This window comes from Nicotiana tomentosiformis, chromosome 3 (assembly GCF_000390325.3).
Source record: "Nicotiana tomentosiformis chromosome 3, ASM39032v3, whole genome shotgun sequence".
NCBI lineage: Eukaryota > Viridiplantae > Streptophyta > Magnoliopsida > Solanales > Solanaceae > Nicotiana > Nicotiana tomentosiformis.
This window is the reverse complement of record NC_090814.1, coordinates 37464799-37487225: the sequence shown is the minus strand read 5'-3', so window position 1 is coordinate 37487225 and position 22427 is coordinate 37464799. Positions and strand designations below refer to the sequence as shown.

Below are 22427 nucleotides of genomic sequence, written 5' to 3'. Positions count from 1 at the left end.
AAAAGAAAGTTCGTGGAGAGCAAGCAATTCTTTTTAAAAAATTGATTTTCGTTTTTTTTTGTTTTTCTTTTTAACTTTTTTTTTTGCTCTTAGTATTCAAGAAATCCCCAGAATTATCAAGAACGAAACCTTGATAGAACCGCTCTGATACCACTTGATAACGACAAGGTCGGAAATCCAAACTAGAGTAAGAATTTAAAAAGTAAATGCGGAAGCAATAATAATAAGGAATTGAGCAACTAGAACTAAATGGCAGAAAATAAAGGATATGGGAAAATTCAAGGAAAGAATTCCAAGAACTTCCAAGAAAGCAAGTTCTATAGCCTTGACAAGATCAAAGCAACAACGTCTTGATTTATTGAAGAAATCAAACGCCTTTACTTAAAAGCAAATCAAAATAATAGATTCGGATCTTGACCGCTTTACGAGTAACTTGAGACAATAATTAATAACTAGTATTAATCGCATTCTAAGAATACCACAAAGGAATCAAAGATATCACAATAGAGAAGTAATCTTACTACCTTGAACTATGAACTAGTAAAGGTTGAAAGATAAATTTCAAAGCACAAGTAACAAAGGTTTAAAAGAACTCTCAAAGTACGATATACTTAATCAATAATGAAGTGTGTCAATGAATGAGAAGAACTCCTTATTTATAGGAATACTAAAGCATAAAAAGTCATTACAATTAGGTAGGGGGCTGCTAAAGGGTAACAAAGTCATCAAAATTAGGTAGGGTGGTTGCTAAGAAATAAGAAAAGTCACAAAATTAGATAGGGGGCGGCCAAATCCCTTTGGGGCAGATTTGGGCCTTAAAACTACTAGTTTGGGCCATTGGTTTGGACTCCAATTGGGCTCCATTTCAAACACCCCCATTTGGACCTCTTTTAAACTCATTTTGGGCTCTTCTGGGTGCCCTTTTGCTAGATTTCAAGGGCCGAGTTCGGGACTCAATCTTCCTCCTCTTGGACTTCAATTTGGGCCACCAAATAATTATAAAACTTGTATAGTTTATCTCCTTTGGTTTTGAGCTCGTCCTCCACAATTAAAAGTTTCTTTATTTGCACTTGAAGTCTAATGGCCTTATTTTGCAACTCTTTAGTTTGACATATTGTTAAAGGCCATCTTTGAGATTCCAAAACTTTATCCTTGTCCTTGAATAGAGTTGAGCTTCCTAGGATGCTATCATTCCCCTCTTCTTGAAGAAAATTCGTCCTCGAATTTCGACCTTGCAAGAAAAAGAAAACACGCCCTTGTAAATGGCATCCACTAATCTGAAAAACTCGTAGGAATAAAATAAGATAGTGACCATGTGTCCATTTAACCCAATTAATCCTAATAGGTGTAAATAAAACATATGGATATCATCATCCCAACAAAATTTACGCCTACCTAGATCAATACAATAAAAACCTCTCGTAGATGCGCCATGCAATAAAACTTGCAATTCGATCTTGTCGGTAAGGTAGTCCATAGGTATACATGATAAAGAAATTATTTAAGATTGACCACACATCCATTTAATATAAGTATCTCTACCACATGTATCAAAGAAGATACTTTCATGATATAGCCAACTATCTACAATTAAAAATCTCATGGATTCCTCTACATGAAAGAGTATTTGATCACAAGTGTTACAATAATCATGCATATCATCTTTACTAGTAACAAATACTTTTATAAGCTCACATTGAACATGACTTGAAGAATGACTCCCCATCACACAACAAAAATCATATTCTAGCAATTTATCACATGAAAACTCATTAGCCACTTGAATAAGAGAAGAAGAAATATTTAACTCATTCACAAGCTTCTTCTCATAAATTTCATGCCTATTTCCACCAAGTTGGAATACATAATCATCTATGTCATAAACAATTTCAAAAGGAAGAAAATTACTCTTGCACTTTAACTTAGATCTTACAGTTAATGACTTGATGTGCATCAAAATATCATCATCCACAAAAATTATAAAGTCACCAATATAAGAAATAAGAGTATAATTCATTACCTCCAAAAATACCTTAGGTGTTCTAGAAAGGTCAAGAATGCAAATAAACCAATTATACATACCATACTTGGACTTATTTACCAATGGAACATCATCACCTTGTATTCTTTTATGCAATGGCTCCAACTTAGCAATGCTTTTAGGAAACTCCATGTCATAACACTGTAAATAAGAATGAAAATAGTCAAAAGGTTCAATAACAAAGAATTTAACCAAGCTTTTATCTTCCACCATCCAACAAGAATAGATATCGCCAAATTTATGTTGGAATCCAATTGGATCTTTTGCTACCATCTCTTGCGCCTCACCACCCCTTTCAAAAGGTATTTCAACACGTGGTTGCACAAAATCACAAGAACTAAAACAAGAAAGAGTTAATGGGTTAGGAAGTAAAGAAACTTTTTTCTTGCTTACACTCTCTTTGGCTTTTATCACAAGACTAACGTTTTCCTCACCCTTAGCCTCTTTTCTCTCACTAAAGAGTTTTTCTTTGCTTTCACTCAATCCCTCTTGCTTTTCTCTCTCTACCTCACAAACTTTGTTCATCTCATTACCTTCTCTCTTTTCTTTTCTTTCAATATCACTCTTTACCTCACTTGACATCCCACTCTTTTCACTCAAGACAACCTCTCCTTTTTCCTCTCTTGGAATGTCAACATGCACTCCCTTACTCCTCTCATTCTTTTCTCTCTCATATTTTTTCATATTCTTTTTAACAATCTTTTCATCTTCACAAATTTGTGAGGGAGTCAAAGGCCCAAGAATGAGTTTCTTCCCATTAATCTCAAAAGAGTATCTATTTTTTTCAATACTATATGAAGCACTTCTATAGACATACCATGGCCATCCCAACAAGATATGAAAAATATTCATCGGAATGACATCACACCAAATTACATCCTCATACCTTCCAATAAAGAGTGGCAAGAACACTCTTTTATCTACTTTTACCCCTTTCAACATGTAGGGTTCAATATGTTCAACACAAGGCAAGTTCAATTTCTCAACCATATAAGTGCTAATTAAGTTATAGCCAAATGCTTCGTCAATTCTAAGGGCATAAATTGCAGACATCACTTTAGCTCTTGTTTGAAAAATAACTTTACCATTGTCTTCCTTCCATTCGGTATACTGTAAGTTCGACTTTTCAAGTTGTTGAGTCATAGCTTTCCTCCTTCCACTGTAACTACCTGTTTGAGACATCTTGACATAGATTAAGGGAAATATGTATCTCTCAAATTTGGCTTTTTTCCTATAATGCTCTCACATCTCTTGCCTTTTTTTCCTCTTGAAATAACCTTTGAACAAAATACTTTGTAGATTTATGGTTAAACCCAACTCATATAAAGTTCTTAGTAGTAAAATATAGATTTTTGGGGAACAAATGAAAGAAGAACCAAATCCTAGAACTATTAGGCTCGATTGAAACAAGACACGAACAAAAAGGAAATGATTATATATTTAGATTAGAAAGAGTAAGAAAAATTAAATTTTTGTCTTATATTTGAAATCTGGGATCCCCTCTTCTTGTTTCCTTTGATAGTTTTTGGAAACAAATTATATACAAAAGAAAGTTCGTGGAGAGCAAGCAATATTTTTTAAAAAATTGATTTTCGTTTTTTTTGTTTTTCTTTTTAACTTTTTTTTTGCTCTTAGTATTCAAGAAATCCCCAAAATATTTTTAGAGTATTGATTGAGGCTATTTGAGGTAAGTATCTTGCCTAACGTTTTGTGGGAAATTACCCCTTACGATTAGTCTAAATTGCTTTATTTGTGCTATCTGAAATGATGTATATATGAGGTGACGAGTGTGTACACGGACGTATGTGTGGTTTGTGACCGGATTAGATATTACCCTATTAATATGCCTTGAATTAGGGTTGTTTGCTATATGATCATGCTTTTATTGTTGAATGTTTCCCCGCACGCTTATACTATTGTCATGTTATTGTATCCCATTATGAGCCGTGGACTATATCCTTATGTGAATTGGGGATATTGTTGCTTTTATGATATTGTGGCATATGTGGCTTGTTGTGCGGGTTGATTTTTGTTGTGTGGAATATAAGGGTACTGACATGCGCATGCGGCGACATAAGGGTGGTATTTATTTATGCGCATGCGGCGACATAAGGGTGGTGTTTATTTATGCGCATGCGGCGACATAAGGGAGCTTATGCCAGTGTAGCAATACAAGAGGAAATATTTCATTGTGATGCTCATGTAGCAGCGTAAGGGTGGCTTTGTAATGATGTAGTGTGGTATTTCGGGGTGATCCTTGATGTTACTCATGTGTTGAAATGGGTTGATGTCTTGTAAATATTCTTTTTTTTTCCTTAAATGATTTCCCTTGGTGTTTTATGAGTTGCTAGTTGATTTGCCATATTATCACATGCCCCATTTTTGATTGATATTTGTCCTGTTATATTCTCTGTTGTCAGCTTCATATTAATATCTTGCACATGTTATTTGACTAGTGAGTATCGTGACTTGAACCATGTTACTACACCACTGAGGTTAATCTTGATACTTACTGGGTACCGATTGTGGTGTTCTCATACTACACTTCTGTATATTTTTTGTGCAGATCTAGGTACCTCAGATATTACTGGTCATTAGAGAGTGGTGACGAGATATTCGAGACTTTATGGTATACCTATTGTTACGCTTGCAGGCCTCAGAGTCACCATCTTATTTTATTTGCTACTATTTATTGTTTCCCAAACAGTGGTGTATTTTTTAGATATCTTGTGTACTCTATGTAGAGCGTATGACTCGGTATTACCGGGTTTTGGGATTTATGACAATTGTATTCCCTTGCTGTTTTGTTATTGTCGCGACCCCAAAATTTAACCTTAAGTAGTGATGGAACCTAGTCTCTAAGACTAGGTAAGCCTAATACACATTGAGAATTCAGCAGAAATAGCGACTAAGGTATTAAATTAAACCGATAAATTTCATAATGACACAATAACAACACGGTAGAGTAGTGATAAGGCCAGGTCAAGACACCTACTAGACATAGAAACCTAAGCAAAATATTAATAGAATCTAATAACAGAAAGTAAGAAATAAATGACAACAAAAAGAATAATGATATAAGGCTAACATCGGAAATGAAGGCAATAACGGACAACAAAGAATGAACATATGATAAGAACAACAAGTGATCAAATATAGTCAAAATACAAGTAAAACGAATGAAGGAAATACATTAACTGTTCAAATCAACAAGCCTTTTCCACATAGAATGTACAACAAGAATCAATACCGAGGTACCACACCTCATATTCACATTTCACAAGTCACAATCACAATCTTCTTTAAATTGCCGCATGAGCCTCATATTTATTTTAAAACTATTTTTCCAAAATAGCTACACGTGCTCTAGCCCCCTTATCTCACTGTGGCTTCAAGCAATTCCCTTAATATCAACACGCGTATAAATCCCACCTTATCTCACCGCATGCGCATTAATACCCACCCTTATACCACCTCATGCACATCAACACCAAAAATGAATAATTAACTCGCACCACACGTTCCAATATGCCACAACATTGCCAAAAAATCCACAATACCAATGTCACCACAACACATAGCCCACGGCTCAACCACAATGTGTACAAGAATCTCAATAACAATAAAATAAATGAGAAACAACTCAACAAGGAAAGATATCCAAAAAATCAACGACTTCAACCATAATATGTTAATAGCTTTCACAACTACAACTTCAATAACTCAACAATGAAGGTATTCCCATGAAATTACAACTTCCAATTCAAGTGCATAACATAAGCTTAACTATGAAAGAGATGGCATAAAATAGCAACTACGACTAAATTCATGAGAATAACTCGACAATGGAAAGAATGGCATGTATCAACAACATCTAACAAATGCATATAAGAGCAACCTCGACAATGGAAACTAGAACATATAATGACAACTTCAATTAAAGCATGTAAGAATAAACTTGACAACGAAAGATAGAACAAATGATAACAACTTTAATTAAATTCTTATGTTTAATCTACGAGTCTAAAACGGTCAATTTCACATATAATCCTGTGTACACACTCGTCACCTCTTGTACACGTCTTCCACATAATTCAAATAGTACAATCAAACACAATCCTAAGGGGTAGTTTCCCCCACACAAAGTTAGGCAAGATACATACCTCAACTAAGGTAAATCAACACTCAAAAATAGCTTTTCCTTTAAAATTCACTTCTGCGCTGCTCAAATCTAACCAAAAATGACTATAATCATGATATGATATTGATGGGCATGTGTTACGCCCCGACCTCGGGGAGCGCAACCGACGCTCAACCGAGATAATCCGGCCAAGCAAGCATGTACAATGCCTTCTACCCAAACTCACCCATGAATAAAGAGAAGATATATTTCATTAATTAGACAATGAGAATGTTACATGAACAATCCAAATTTCATTACCATTAGAACTTCATTCAAGATTTTCCAAAATATTACATTACATGTTCATAGTTTAGAAGTGGAAACGTATGATACAAATACAATATTTCTAATTTGACTTCCCAAAACAAAGGTACCAGCCACGCTATGTCTACGGATACGTCTAATAGTTACAAAAGAGTAGCATGATAGTGCCGGCAACAAGGCTTCGGCTATACCCCAAAACAATATACATAGAAGACAGGAGATACAAGAACCCGAAATGAAGTGGGGCTCACCAAGTCAACTGAGGAGAGGGTGTACTACTATCATTGATCAATACCACCTGTTGTAGAACTGCCTGCATCCATTAAAGATGCAGCGCCCCAGCAAGGGTACATTAGTACATATAGAATAGTACTAGTATGTAAAACTAAACACCCTCTCAATAGAATGAGTAGCAATAAAATGAGAAGGAAATATGAAATCAATGAGAGCCTCAAATAATATCAAGATGTCAAGGTAGGGAGAAATTTCAAGTAAGTTTCAAGACATCTCACCCCGAGACATCCAATCACAACACCACCATGTGCGCGACATAGTGTCCGATATCAGCCCGATTTGCTAAGCCGTCTCACCGCAATGCCATGTGGGTTGACATAACCCTTTTCTAGCAATAATCTCATCCTATTTAAGGGTAAATATGTCAACACATCAATCTCACCCCATATAAAGGGAAATAATCTAATCACAATAACACAGGGATTGACCCCTCAATCACTCCTACACCAGCACGTGTAGTTTCGAGGTTTAGGTTATTTCAACCTACCCTTCCTTAGTGACTAAACGATACTCCCAAGGGATTTAATTTTTAAAGGATTTACAACTCATTTTATAATCTTTCACACATCTTTCCATTTCATTGACACTAGTAGCTACAATCGTAATATCATTGTAAACTCCTCTTGTAGAATCGATTTCCATGAGAGGAGTTTATCCAACATACCTCGCTTGAGCTTCCTTAAATTATTACAATATTTTAGAAATTCTAGCGACTTAAATCTACTAGAAACATGACAAATTTGAACCATAATTAGGAAGATACTCGGGGTCTCAGCTCATTTGATCATTTTATCAAGCACTAGGTGTGCATTAAGGTTTCAAAATTCTCCTATGGTGGATTCCTTCATCCCACAACCCAATGTTTACCCATTTGAGCTCAATAATTGTATGGCCCCGTAAACGTTTGCCAAGGAATTTTAAGTTTTATGGTGCTGATGTAGGCTTATGTATCCGAAGGTAGTGGTTAATGAAGCTTGCCGCGGTACAAACTCTTTGGGTTGAAGAATGTATTGAGGAGTTGATTGAAATTTTTGGCACAAGAAGGTGATTCTGTGGTCAGTTTCGCGACCGCAGAACCTCTCCGCGGGCCGCATACCTGTCGCAGAGTTGAGTAGAAAAATGGTTAAATTTCGAAGATCGTTTTGCGGTCCATTTTGCGATCGCATATCCATTTTGCGGTCCGCATTTTCGTCGCAGATTTGGCATGAAGAATTTTGGAGAGTGATTCTGTGGTCCACTTTGCGGCCACATATGTGGTCTACGGACCGCAGACCTGTCGCAGACCGGTCCAGACCAGCCTAGTTCTTGGCATCTTTTTTACGGCCCATTTTGCGAGCCGCATATCTGTTCAGATGTCCATTTTGGGATCGCAAACCTGAATTCGGAGGGTCCATTTTTCTATTTTTATAACCCGACCCCATTTTGATATATATCTTTAGGGCCTCATTTTGAAGGGAATGTCTGATAATTTGAGAGAGAAGTAAGAGTATTTTAGAGGGAAAAGGAGGAAATCTAGTATTCTAATCACCCATTCTTGCACCAATTTTCAAGAATCAAGGAAGACAATCACTAGATTATCATCTATCCTGGTAAGTCCTACTCCTAAGCTTTCATGCAAGAGGTTATGAGTTCAAGTATATTGTGGGGTTGGAAATAGGCCATGTACATGATAATAAGTTGTAGTATGTGGGGTTAATGAACTATTTTGGTTAGTTTCTTGTTGAACTTAGTAGAGGGAGGAAGGGATTACCATTGTAGAGCTTTATAGTCTATTTTGCATACTAGGTGTTTGACAAAATTCCTAAGAGAGTTACACCATGAGAATCCTTCTAATTATTATCTGATTTTTGCTAAGTTCCTAGAGATTGTTATTGCTAGAAGTGTTGGGACGTTATAGTAACTTAAGGAAATCTCAAACAAGGTATGTTGGTTAAACTACTCTCTTAGAATTGAATTCCATGATGTTCAGCTAAGTTTCAAGTATGGTTGGCTCAAGTTCATTATTAATATGTTCCGAGTTGTTCCCAATAAATTCGATTGTCCCGAGTAAGCGAAGTGTCGAGAATTATGTATCCAAAATGTGTTCCGAATATTCCTATCACATTATGTTATCCTTCGGGAATGTGTTCAAGAATGATATATGTATTTAAAATGTTATGGCTTTGAGTCCTGTTTCAAATGAAAGCCCATTATGTTTAACTTGGAAAGAATAATCCATGCATCTAAAACTCCTATTGCTCATATGTGTACCTAAAGTCTTGATTTGAAATGCCTTGTTGTTTATCTATAAGGATTCTTGAAAGTGAAAGAAGTGGGTTGGAGATGTAAAGCGTGGCCACCGTGCCAATAATGAAAGTTATACTCGTGGCCAATGGTGCTAAGGAAACTAAGTGATGTGAGAAAGGTTATGAAATGATTCTTGATTCAACTGTTCCAAATTGACTTCGAAAATAGATTTGTCTAAAAGCTTTGGTACTCAAGTCATGCCCAGATGTGGCTGTTTTAACTAATGTTATGCTTTGTAAGTACTTCCAATGTATTTTGAGTTCTGATACATTCATGAGTTGAAATTGTGTATTGTCCTTTTGGAGAAAAGTATTTCAAGAATAAATGATGTGTTACCTGTTTATGATTTTAACTTGTGCTTCGATTTCCAATCATTTTACTCCATTTTTTGGAAAGAAATCCATTGTGTTTAAAGTCTTCATTACTAATTAACCTAAAGTTGTGATTTCCAGAATATTCTATTTGTTGATATTTGTGATGATAATCCTTAGAAGTAAAGAAATGAAAGTGTGGAATATTAGATACGACCACTGTTCCTTGGATGACGAATAATATGTATGGCCAAGAGAACCAATGAAATAATGATGTTGCGAGTGGTTGAGGGTATTAATAAAACTATATACGGTGTGTATGGTCAGGAGGTGAATGTATTTGTATTTATGCTTCCTCTGTGTGCAAAACAAAATGTCCTTTGTGTGCAAATCAAAATTCTTTAAGCCAAAATCATGTAGATATCCAAGTGCAAATCCGGTTATACGCGCATGTCCAATATCATCATCCAAACCAAAAGGGACCACCAAAATACCGACCCAAGGTCAAATGCACCAAAGTCAAACTTGGTCTACTCTTCCGACTTAAAGTTTCAAAAATAAGAATCATTCTTATAAATAAAATCTTGAACCACTCGAAAACCAAAACCGGTGATACACCAAAGTCATAGTACACCATATGAAGCTACTAATGACCTCAAACCATTGAACTGGATGCATCAAAATGACTAGTCTGGTCATTACATTGCCTTATACTGAGTTCGTACTGTGCTTTGTCCATTCAGGATTCTTCCAGTAGGTATTCGGGTCATCAAGGGCAGATTCAGGTTCAGTAGCCTTCATCAGATATGGGTTGTTATAGTTTGGCCATGTGAGATGATAGCATCCTAGGAAGCTCAACTCTATTCAAGGACAAGGATGAAGTTTTGGAATCTCAAAGATGGCCTTTAACAATATGTCAAGCTAAAGATTGCAAAATAAGGCCATTAGACTTCAAGTGCAAATAAAGAAGCTTTTAATTGTGGAGGACGAGCTCAAGACCAAAGGAGATAAACTATACAAGTTTTACAATTATTTGGTGGCCCAAATTGAAGTCCAAGAGGAGGAAGATTGAGTCCCGAACTCGGCCCTTGAAATCTAGCAAAAGGGCACCCAGAAGAGCCCAAAATGAGCTTAAAAGAGATCCAAATGGGGGTGTTTGAAATGGAGCCCAATTGGAGTCCAAACCAATGGCCCAAACTAGTAGTTTTAAGGCCCAAATCTGCCCCAAAGGGATTTGGACGCCCCCTACCTAATTTTGTGACTTTTCTTATTTCTTAGCAACCACCCTACCTAATTTTGATGACTTTGTTACCCCTTAGCAGCCCCCTACCTAATTGTAATGACTTTTTATGCTTTAGTACTCCTATAAATAAGGAGTTATTCTCATTCATTGACACACTTCATTATTGATTAAGTATATCATACTTTGAGAGTTCTTTTAAACCTTTGTTACTTGTGCTTTGAGATTTATCTTTCAACCTTTACTAGTTCATAGTTCAAGGTAGTAAGATTACTTCTCTATTGTGATATCTTTGATTCCTTTGTGGTATTCTTAGAAGGCGATTAATACTAGTTATTAATTGTTGTCTCAAGTTACTCGTAAAGCGGTCAAGATCCGAATCTATTATTTTGATTTGCTTTTAAGTAAAGGCGTTTGATTTCTTCAATAAATCAAGACGTTGTTGCTTTGATCTTGTCAAGGCTATAGAACTTGCGTTCTTGGAAGTTCTTGGAATTCTTTCCTTGAATTTTTCCATATCCTTTATTTTCTGCCATTTAGTTCTAGTTGCTCAATTCCTTATTATTATTGCTTCCGCATTTACTTTTTAAATTCTTACTCTAGTTTGGATTTCCGACCTTGTCGTTATCAAGTGGTATCAGAGCGGTTCTATCAAGGTTTCGTTCTTGATAATTCTGGGGATTTCTTGAATACTAAGAGCAAAAAAAAAGTTAAAAAGAAAAACAAAAAAAAACGAAAATCAATTTTTTTAAAAAAATTGCTTGCTCTCCACGAACTTTCTTTTGTATCTAATTTGTTTCCAAAAACTATCAAAGGAAACAAGAAGAGGGGATCCCAAATTTCAAATATAAGACAAAAATTTAATTTTTCTTACTCTTTCTAATCTAAATATATAATCATTTTCTTTTTGTTCATGTCTTGTTTCAATCGAGCCTAATAGTTCTAGGATTTGGTTCTTCTTTCATTTGTTCCCCAAAAATCTATATTTTACTACTAAGAACTTTATATGAGTTGGGTTTAACCATAAATCTACAAAGTATTTTGTTCAAAGGTTATTTCAAGAGGAAAAAAAGGCAAGAGAGGTGAGAGCATTATAGGAAAAAAGCCAAATTTGAGAGATACATATTTCCCTTAATCTATGTCAAGATGTCTCAAACAGGTAGTTACAGTGGAAGGAGGAAAGCTATGACTCAACAACTTGAAAAGTCGAACTTACAATATACCGAATGGAAGGAAGACAATGGTAAAGTTATTTTTCAAACAAGAGCTAAAGTGATGTCTGCAATTTATGCCCTTAGAATTGACAAAGCATTTGGCTATAACTTAATTAGCACTTATATGGTTGAGAAATTGAACTTGCCTTGTGTTGAACATATTGAACCCTACATGTTGAAAGGGGTAAAAGTAGATAAAAGAGTGTTCTTGCCACTCTTTATTGGAAGGTATGAGGATGTGATTTGGTGTGATGTCATTCCGATGAATAGTTTTCATATCTTGTTGGGATGGCCATGGTATGTCTATAGAAGTGCTTCATATAGTATTGAAAAAAATAGATACTCTTTTGAGATTAATGGGAAGAAACTCATTCTTGGGCCTTTGACTCCCTCACAAATTTGTGAAGATGAAAAGATTGTTAAAAAGAATATGAAAAAATATGAGAGAGAAAAGAATGAGAGGAGTAAGGGAGTGCATGTTGACATTCCAAGAGAGGAAAAAGGAGAGGTTGTCTTGAGTGAAAAGAGTGGGATGTCAAGTGAGGTAAAGAGTGATATTAAAAGAAAAGAAAAGAGAGAAGGTAATGAGATGAACAAAGTTTGTGAGGTAGAGAGAGAAAAGCAAGAGGGATTGAGTGAAAGCAAAGAAAAACTCTTTAGTGAGAGAAAAGAGGCTAAGGGTGAGGAAAACGTTAGTCTTGTGATAAAAGCCAAAGAGAGTGTAAGCAAGAAAAAAGTTTCTTTACTTCCTAACCCATTAACTCTTTCTTGTTTTAGTTCTTGTGATTTTGTGCAACCACGTGTTGAAATACCTTTTGAAAGGGGTGGTAAGGCACAAGAGATGGTAGCAAAAGATCCAATTGGATTCCAACATGAATTTGGCGATATCTATTCTTGTTGGATGGTGGAAGATAAAAGCTTGATTAAATTCTTTGTTATTGAACCTTTTGACTATTTTCATTCTTATTTACAGTGTTATGACATGGAGTTTCCTAAAAGCATTGCTAAGTTGGAGCCATTGCATAAAAGAATACAAGGTGATGATGTTCCATTGGTAAATAAGTCCAAGTATGGTATGTATAATTGGTTTATTTGCATTCTTGACCTTTCTAGAACACCTAAGGTATTTTTGAAGGTAATGAATTATACTCTTATTTCTTATATTGGTGACTTTATAATTTTTGTGGATGATGATATTTTGATGCACATCAAGTCATTAACTGTAAGATCTAAGTTAAAGTGCAAGAGTAATTTTCTTCCTTTTGAAATTGTTTATGACATAGATGATTATGTATTCCAACTTGGTGGAAAGAGGCATGAAATTTATGAGAAGAAGCTTGTGAATGAGTTAAATATTTCTTCTTCTCTTATTCAAGTGGCTAATGAGTTTTCATGTGATAAATTGCTAGAATGTGATTTTTGTTGTGTGATGGGGAGTCATTCTTCAAGTCATGTTCAATGTGAGCTTATAAAAGTATTTGTTACTAGTAAAGATGATATGCATGATTATTGTAACACTTGTGATCAAATACTCTTTCATGTAGAGGAATCCATGAGATTTTTAATTGTAGATAGTTGGCTATATCATGAAAGTATCTTCTTTGATGCATGTGGTAGAGATACTTATATTAAATGGATGTGTGGTCAATCTTTTATAATTTCTTTGTCATGTATACCTATGGACTACCTTACCGACAAGATCGAATTGCAAGTTCTATTGCATGGCGCATCTACGAGAGGTTTTTATTGTATTGATCTAGGTAGGCGTAAATTTTGTTGGGATGATGATATCCATATGCTTTATTTACACCTATTAGGATTAATTGGGTTAAATGGACACATGGTCACTATCTTATTTTATTCCTACTAGTTTTTCAGATTAGTGGATGCCATTTACAAGGGCGTGTTTTCTTTTTCTTGCAAGGTCGAAATTCGAGGACGAATTTTCTTCAAGAAGAGGGGAATGATAGAATCCTAGGAAGCTCAACTCTATTCAAGGACAAGGATGAAGTTTTGGAATCTCAAAGATGGCCTTTAACAATATGTCAAGCTAAAGAGTTGCAAAATAAGGCCATTAGACTTCAAGTGCAAATAAAGAAGCTTTTAATTGTGGAGGACGAGCTCAAGACCAAAGGAGATAAACTATACAAGTTTTACAATTATTTGGTGGCCCAAATTGAAGTCCAAGAGGAGGAAGATTGAGTCCCGAAATCGGCCCTTGAAATCTAGCAAAAGGGCACCCAGAAGAGCCCAAAATAAGCTTAAAAGAGGTCCAAATGGGGGTGTTTGAAATGGAGCCCAATTGGAGTCCAAACCAATGGCCCAAACTAGTAGTTTTAAGGCCCAAATCTGCCCCAAAGGGATTTGGCCGCCCCTACCTAATTTTGTGACTTTTCTTATTTCTTAGCAACCACCCTACCTAATTTTGATGACTTTGTTACCCCTTAGCAGCCCCCTACCTAATTGTAATGACTTTTTATGCTTTAGTACTCCTATAAATAAGGAGTTCTTCTCATTCATTGACACACTTCATTATTGATTAAGTATATCATACTTTGAGAGTTCTTTTAAACCTTTGTTACTTGTGCTTTGAGATTTATCTTTCAACCTTTACTAGTTCATAGTTCAAGGTAGTAAGATTACTTCTCTATTGTGATATCTTTGATTTCTTTGTGGTATTCTTAGAAGGCGATTAATACTAGTTATTAATTGTTGTCTCAAGTTACTCGTAAAGCGGTCAAGATCCGAATCTATTATTTTGATTTGCTTTTAAGTAAAGGCGTTTGATTTCTTCAATAAATCAAGACGTTGTTGCTTTGATCTTGTCAAGGCTATAGAACTTGCGTTCTTGGAAGTTCTTGGAATTCTTTCCTTGAATTTTCCCATATCCTTTATTTTCTGCCATTTAGTTCTAGTTGCTCAATTCCTTATTATTATTGCTTCCGCATTTACTTTTTAAATTCTTACTCTAGTTTGGATTTCCGACCTTGTCGTTATCAAGTGGTATCAGAGCGGTTCTATCAAGGTTTCGTTCTTGATAATTCTGGGGATTTCTTGAATACTAAGAGCAAAAAAAAAGTTAAAAAGAAAAACAAAAAAAAAACGAAAATCAATTTTTTAAAAAAAATTGCTTGCTCTCCACGAACTTTCTTTTGTATCTAATTTGTTTCCAAAAACTATCAAAGGAAACAAGAAGAGGGGATCCCAGATTTCAAATATAAGACAAAAATTTAATTTTTCTTACTCTTTCTAATCTAAATATATAATCATTTCCTTTTTGTTCGTGTCTTGTTTCAATCGAGCCTAATAGTTCTAGGATTTGGTTCTTCTTTCATTTGTTCCCAAAAAATCTATATTTTACTACTAAGAACTTTATATGAGTTGGGTTTAACCATAAATCTACAAAGTATTTTGTTCAAATGTTATTTCAAGAGGAAAATAAGGCAAGAGATATGAGAGCATTATAGGAAAAAAGCCAAATTTGAGAGATACATATTTCCCTTAATCTATGTCAAGATGTCTCAAACAGGTAGTTACAGTGGAAGGAGGAAAGCTATGACTCAACAACTTGAAAAGTCGAACTTACAGTATACCGAATGGAAGGAAGACAATGGTAAAGTTATTTTTCAAACAAGAGCTAAAGTGATGTCTGCAATTTATGCCCTTAGAATTGACAAAGCATTTGGCTATAACTTAATTAGCACTTATATGGTTGAGAAATTGAACTTGCCTTGTGTTGAACATATTGAACCCTACATGTTGAAAGGGGTAAAAGTAGATAAAAGAGTGTTCTTGCCACTCTTTATTGGAAGGTATGAGGATGTGATTTGGTGTGATATCATTCCGATGAATAGTTTTCATATCTTGTTGGGATGGCCATGGTATGTCTATAGAAGTGCTTCATATAGTATTGAAAAAAATAGATACTCTTTTGAGATTAATGGGAAGAAACTCATTCTTGGGCCTTTGACTCCCTCACAAATTTGTGAAGATGAAAAGATTGTTAAAAAGAATATGAAAAAATATGAGAGAGAAAAGAATGAGAGGAGTAAGGGAGTGCATGTTGACATTCCAAGAGAGGAAAAAGGAGAGGTTTTCTTGAGTGAAAAGAGTGGGATGTCAAGTGAGGTAAAGAGTGATATTGAAAGAAAAGAAAAGAGAGAAGGTAATGAGATGAACAAAGTTTGTGAGGTAGAGAGAGAAAATCAAGAGGGATTGAGTGAAAGCAAAGAAAAACTCTTTAGTGAGAGAAAAGAGGCTAAGGGTGAGGAAAACGTTAGTCTTGTGATAAAAGACAAAGAGAGTGTAAGCAAGAAAAAAGTTTCTTTACTTCCTAACCCATTAACTCTTTCTTATTTTAGTTCTTGTGATTTTGTGCAACCACGTGTTGAAATACCTTTTGAAAGGGGTGGTGAGGCGCAAGAGATGGTAGCAAAAGATTTAATTGGATTCCAACATGAATTTCGCGATATCTATTCTTGTTGGATGGTGGAAGATAAAAGCTTGATTAAATTCTTTGTTATTGAACCTTTTGACTATTTTCATTCTTATTTACAGTGTTATGACATGGAGTTTCCTAAAAGCATTGCTAAGTTGGAGCCATTGCATAAAAGAATACAAGGTGATGATGTTCCATTGGTAAATAAGTCCAAGTATGGTATGTATAATTGGTTTATTTGCATTCTTGACCTTTCTAGAACACCTAAGGTATTTTTGGAGGTAATGAATTATACTCTTATTTCTTATATTGGTGACTTTATAATTTTTGTGGATGATGATATTTTGATGCACATCAAGTCATTAACTGTAAGATCTAAGTTAAAGTGCAAGAGTAATTTTCTTCCTTTTGAAATTGTTTATGACATAGATGATTATGTATTCCAACTTGGTGGAAAGAGGCATGAAATTTATGAGAAGAAGCTTGTGAATGAGTTAAATATTTCTTCTTCTCTTATTCAAGTGGCTAATGAGTTTTCATGTGATAAATTGCTAGAATGTGATTTTTGTTGTGTGATGGGGAGTCATTCTTCAAGTCATGTTCAATGTGAGCTTATAAAAGTATTTGTTACTAGTAAAGATGATATGCATGATTATTGTAACACTTGTGATCAAATACTCTTTCATGTAGAGGAATCCATGAGATTTTTAATTGTAGATAGTTGGCTATATCATGAAAGTATCTTCTTTGATACATGTGGTAGAGATACTTATATTAAATGGATGTGTGGTCAATCTTTTATAATTTCTTTGTCATGTATACCTATGGACTACCTTACCGACAAGATCGAATTGCAAGTTCTATTGCATGGCGCATCTACGAGAGGTTTTTATTGTATTGATCTAGGTAGGCGTAAATTTTGTTGGGATGATGATATCCATATGCTTTATTTACACCTATTAGGATTAATTGGATTAAATGGACACATGGTCACTATCTTATTTTATTCCTACTAGTTTTTCAGATTAGTGGATGCCATTTACAAGGGTGTGTTTTCTTTTTCTTGCAAGGTCGAAATTCGAGGATGAATTTTCTTCAAGAAGAGGGGAATGATAGCATCCTAGGAAGCTCAACTCTATTCAAGGACAAGGATGAAGTTTTGGAATCTCAAAGATGGACTTTAACAATATGTCAAGCTAAAGAGTTGCAAAATAAGGCCATTAGACTTCAAGTGCAAATAAAGAAGCTTTTAATGGTGGAGGACGAGCTCAAGACCAAAGGAGATAAACTATACAAGTTTTACAATTATTTGGTGGCCCAAATTGAAGTCCAAGAGGAGGAAGATTGAGTCCCGAACTCGGCCCTTGAAATCTAGCAAAAGGGCACCCAGAAGAGCCCAAAATGAGCTTAAAAGAGGTCCAAATGGGGGTGTTTGAAATGGAGCCCAATTGGAGTCCAAACCAATGGCCCAAACTAGTTGTTTTAAGGCCCAAATCTGCCCCAAAGGGATTTGGCCGCCCCTACCTAATTTTGTGACTTTTCTTATTTCTTAGTAACCACCCTACCTAATTTTGATGACTTTGTTACCCCTTAGCAGCCCCCTACCTAATTGTAATGACTTTTTATGCTTTAGTACTCCTATAAATAAGGAGTTATTCTCATTCATTGACACACTTCATTATTGATTAAGTATATCATACTTTGAGAGTTCTTTTAAACCTTTGTTACTTGTGCTTTGAGATTTATCTTTCAACCTTTACTAGTTCATAGTTCAAGGTAGTAAGATTACTTCTCTATTGTGATATCTTTGATTCCTTTGTGGTATTCTTAGAAGGCGATTAATACTAGTTATTAATTGTTGTCTCAAGTTACTCGTAAAGCGGTCAAGATCCGAATCTATTATTTTGATTTGCTTTTAAGTAAAGGCGTTTGATTTCTTCAATAAATCAAGACGTTGTTGCTTTGATCTTGTCAAGGCTATAGAACTTGCGTTCTTGGAAGTTCTTGGAATTCTTTCCTTGAATTTTTCCATATCCTTTATTTTCTGCCATTTAGTTCTAGTTGCTCAATTCCTTATTATTATTGCTTCCGCATTTACTTTTTAAATTCTTACTCTAGTTTGGATTTCCGACCTTGTCGTTATCAAGTGGTATCAGAGCGGTTCTATCAAGGTTTCGTTCTTGATAATTCTGGGGATTTCTTGAATACTAAGAGCAAAAAAAAAGTTAAAAAGAAAAACAAAAAAAAAACGAAAATCAATTTTTTAAAAAAAATTGCTTGCTCTCCACGAACTTTCTTTTGTATCTAATTTGTTTCCAAAAACTATCAAAGGAAACAAGAAGAGGGGATCCCAGATTTCAAATATAAGACAAAAATTTAATTTTTCTTACTCTTTCTAATCTAAATATATAATCATTTCCTTTTTGTTCGTGTCTTGTTTCAATCGAGCCTAATAGTTCTAGGATTTGGTTCTTCTTTCATTTGTTCCCAAAAAATCTATATTTTACTACTAAGAACTTTATATGAGTTGGGTTTAACCATAAATCTACAAAGTATTTTGTTCAAAGGTTATTTCAAGAGGAAAAAAAGGCAAGAGATGTGAGAGCATTATAGGAAAAAAGCCAAATTTGAGAGATACATATTTCCCTTAATCTATGTCAAGATGTCTCAAACAGGTAGTTACAGTGGAAGGAGGAAAGCTATGACTCAACAACTTGAAAAGTCGAACTTACAGTATACCGAATGGAAGGAAGACAATGGTAAAGTTATTTTTCAAACAAGAGCTAAAGTGATGTCTGCAATTTATGCCCTTAGAATTGACAAAGCATTTGGCTATAACTTAATTAGCACTTATATGGTTGAGAAATTGAACTTGCCTTGTGTTGAACATATTGAACCCTACATGTTGAAAGGGGTAAAAGTAGATAAAAGAGTGTTCTTGCCACTCTTTATTGGAAGGTATGAGGATGTAATTTGGTGTGATATCATTCCGATGAATATTTTTCATATCTTGTTGGGATGGCCATGGTATGTCTATAGAAGTGCTTCATATAGTATTGAAAAAAATAGATACTCTTTTGAGATTAATGGGAAGAAACTCATTCTTGGGCCTTTGACTCCCTCACAAATTTGTGAAGATGAAAAGATTGTTAAAAAGAATATGAAAAAATATGAGAGAGAAAAGAATGAGAGGAGTAAGGGAGTGCATGTTGACATTCCAAGAGAGGAAAAAGGAGAGGTTGTCTTGAGTGAAAAGAGTGGGATGTCAAGTGAGGTAAAGAGTGATATTGAAAGAAAAGAAAAGAGAGAAGGTAATGAGATGAACAAAGTTTGTGAGGTAGAGAGAGAAAAGCAAGAGGGATTGAGTGAAAGCAAAGAAAAACTCTTTAGTGAGAGAAAAGAGGCTAAGGGTGAGGAAAACGTTAGTCTTGTGATAAAAGCCAAAGAGAGTGTAAGCAAGAAAAAAGTTTCTTTACTTCCTAACCCATTAACTCTTTCTTGTTTTAGTTCTTGTGATTTTGTGCAACCACGTGTTGAAATACCTTTTGAAAGAGGTGGTGAGGCGCAAGAGATGGTAGCAAAAGATCCAATTGGATTCCAACATAAATTTGGCGATATCTATTCTTGTTGGATGGTGGAAGATAAAAGCTTGGTTAAATTCTTTGTTATTGAACCTTTTGACTATTTTCATTCTTATTTACAGTGTTATGACATGGAGTTTCCTAAAAGCATTGCTAAGTTGGAGCCATTGCATAAAAGAATACAAGGTGATGATGTTCCATTGGTAAATAAGTCCAAGTATGGTATGTATAATTGGTTTATTTGCATTCTTGGCCTTTCTAGAACACCTAAGGTATTTTTGGAGGTAATGAATTATACTCTTATTTCTTATATTGGTGACTTTATAATTTTTGTGGATGATGATATTTTGATGCACATCAAGTCATTAACTGTAAGATCTAAGTTAAAGTGCAAGAGTAATTTTCTTTCTTTTGAAATTGTTTATGACATAGATGATTATGTATTCCAACTTGGTGGAAAGAGGCATGAAATTTATGAGAAGAAGCTTGTGAATGAGTTAAATATTTCTTCTTCTCTTATTCAAGTGGCTAATGAGTTTTCATGTGATAAATTGCTAGAATGTGATTTTTGTTGTGTGATGGGGAGTCATTCTTCAAGTCATGTTCAATGTGAGCTTATAAAAGTGTTTGTTACTAGTAAAGATGATATGCATGATTATTGTAACACTTGTGATCAAATACTCTTTCATGTAGAGGAATCCATGAGATTTTTAATTGTAGATAGTTGGCTATATCATGAAAGTATCTTCTTTGATACATGTGGTAGAGATACTTATATTAAATGGATGTGTGGTCAATCTTAAATAATTTCTTTGTCATGTATACCTATGGACTACCTTACCGACAAGATCGAATTGCAAGTTCTATTGCATGGCGCATCTACGAGAGGTTTTTATTGTATTGATCTAGGTAGGCGTAAATTTTGTTGGGATGATGATATCCATATGTTTTATTTACACCTATTAGGATTAATTGGGTTAAATGGACACATGGTCACTATCTTATTTTATTCCTACTAGTTTTTTAGATTAGTGGATGCCATTTACAAGGGCGTGTTTTCTTTTTCTTGCAAGGTCGAAATTCGAGGACGAATTTTCTTCAAGAAGAGGGGAATGATAGCATCCTAGGAAGCTCAACTCTATTCAAGGACAAGGATAAAGTTTTGGAATCTCAAAGATGGCCTTTAACAATATGTCAAACTAAAGAGTTGCAAAATAAGGCCATTAGACTTCAAGTGCAAATAAAGAAGCTTTTAATTGTGGAGGACGAGCTCAAAACCAAAGGAGATAAACTATACAAGTTTTACAATTATTTGGTGGCCCAAATTGAAGTCCAAGAGGAGGAAGATTGAGTCCCGAACTCGGCCCTTGAAATCTAGCAAAAGGGCACCCAGAAGAGCCCAAAATGAGTTTAAAAGAGGTCCAAATGGGGGTGTTTGAAATGGAGCCCAATTGGAGTCCAAACCAATGGCCCAAACTAGTTGTTTTAAGGCCCAAATCTGCCCCAAAGGGATTTGGCCGCCCCCTACCTAATTTTGTGACTTTTCTTATTTCTTAGCAACCACCCTACCTAATTTTGATGACTTTGTTACCCCTTAGCAGCCCCCTACCTAATTGTAATGACTTTTTATGCTTTAGTACTCCTATAAATAAGGAGTTCTTCTCATTCATTGACACACTTCATTATTGATTAAGTATATCATACTTTGAGAGTTCTTTTAAACCTTTGTTACTTGTGCTTTGAGATTTATCTTTCAACCTTTACTAGTTCATAGTTCAAGGTAGTAAGATTACTTCTCTATTGTGATATCTTTGATTCCTTTGTGGTATTCTTAGAAGGCGATTAATACTAGTTATTAATTGTTGTCTCAAGTTACTCGTAAAGCGGTCAAGATCCGAATCTATTATTTTGATTTGCTTTTAAGTAAAGGCGTTTGATTTCTTCAATAAATCAAGACGTTGTTGCTTTGATCTTGTCAAGGCTATAGAACTTGCGTTCTTGGAAGTTCTTGGAATTTTTTCCTTGAATTTTCCCATATCCTTTATTTTCTGCCATTTAGTTCTAGTTGCTCAATTCCTTATTATTATTGCTTCCGCATTTACTTTTTAAATTCTTACTCTAGTTTGGATTTCTGACCTTGTCGTTATCAAGTGGTATCAGAGCGGTTCTATCAAGGTTTCGTTCTTGATAATTCTGGGGATTTCTTGAATACTAAGAGCAAAAAAAAAGTTAAAAAGAAAAACAAAAAAATGAAAATCAATTTTTTTAAAAAAATTGCTTGCTCTCCACGAACTTTCTTTTGTATCTAATTTGTTTCCAAAAACTATCAAAGGAAACAAGAAGAGGAGATCCCAAATTTCAAATATAAGACAAAAATTTAATTTTTCTTACTCTTTCTAATCTAAATATATAATCATTTTCTTTTTGTTCGTGTCTTGTTTCAATCGAGCCTAATAGTTCTAGGATTTGGTTCTTCTTTCATTTGTTCCCCAAAAATCTATATTTTACTACTAAGAACTTTATATGAGTTGGGTTTAACCATAAATCTACAAAGTATTTTGTTCAAAGGTTATTT

The 22427-nt window shown here is 34.7% G+C and overlaps 1 protein-coding gene across 1 annotated transcript; it reads left to right on the top strand.

Annotated features, from left to right (window-relative positions):
• The first annotated feature begins 14550 nt into the window (after positions 1-14550).
• LOC138907008 (uncharacterized) lies at positions 14551-21574 on the top strand. The gene is made up of 2 exons (XM_070196853.1): positions 14551-19030; positions 19975-21574. The coding sequence occupies exon 1, from the start codon at positions 15350-15352 to the stop codon at positions 17285-17287; it is 1938 nt and encodes a 645-aa protein (XP_070052954.1). The 5' UTR covers positions 14551-15349; the 3' UTR covers positions 17288-19030; positions 19975-21574.
• The last annotated feature ends 853 nt before the right edge of the window (positions 21575-22427 follow it).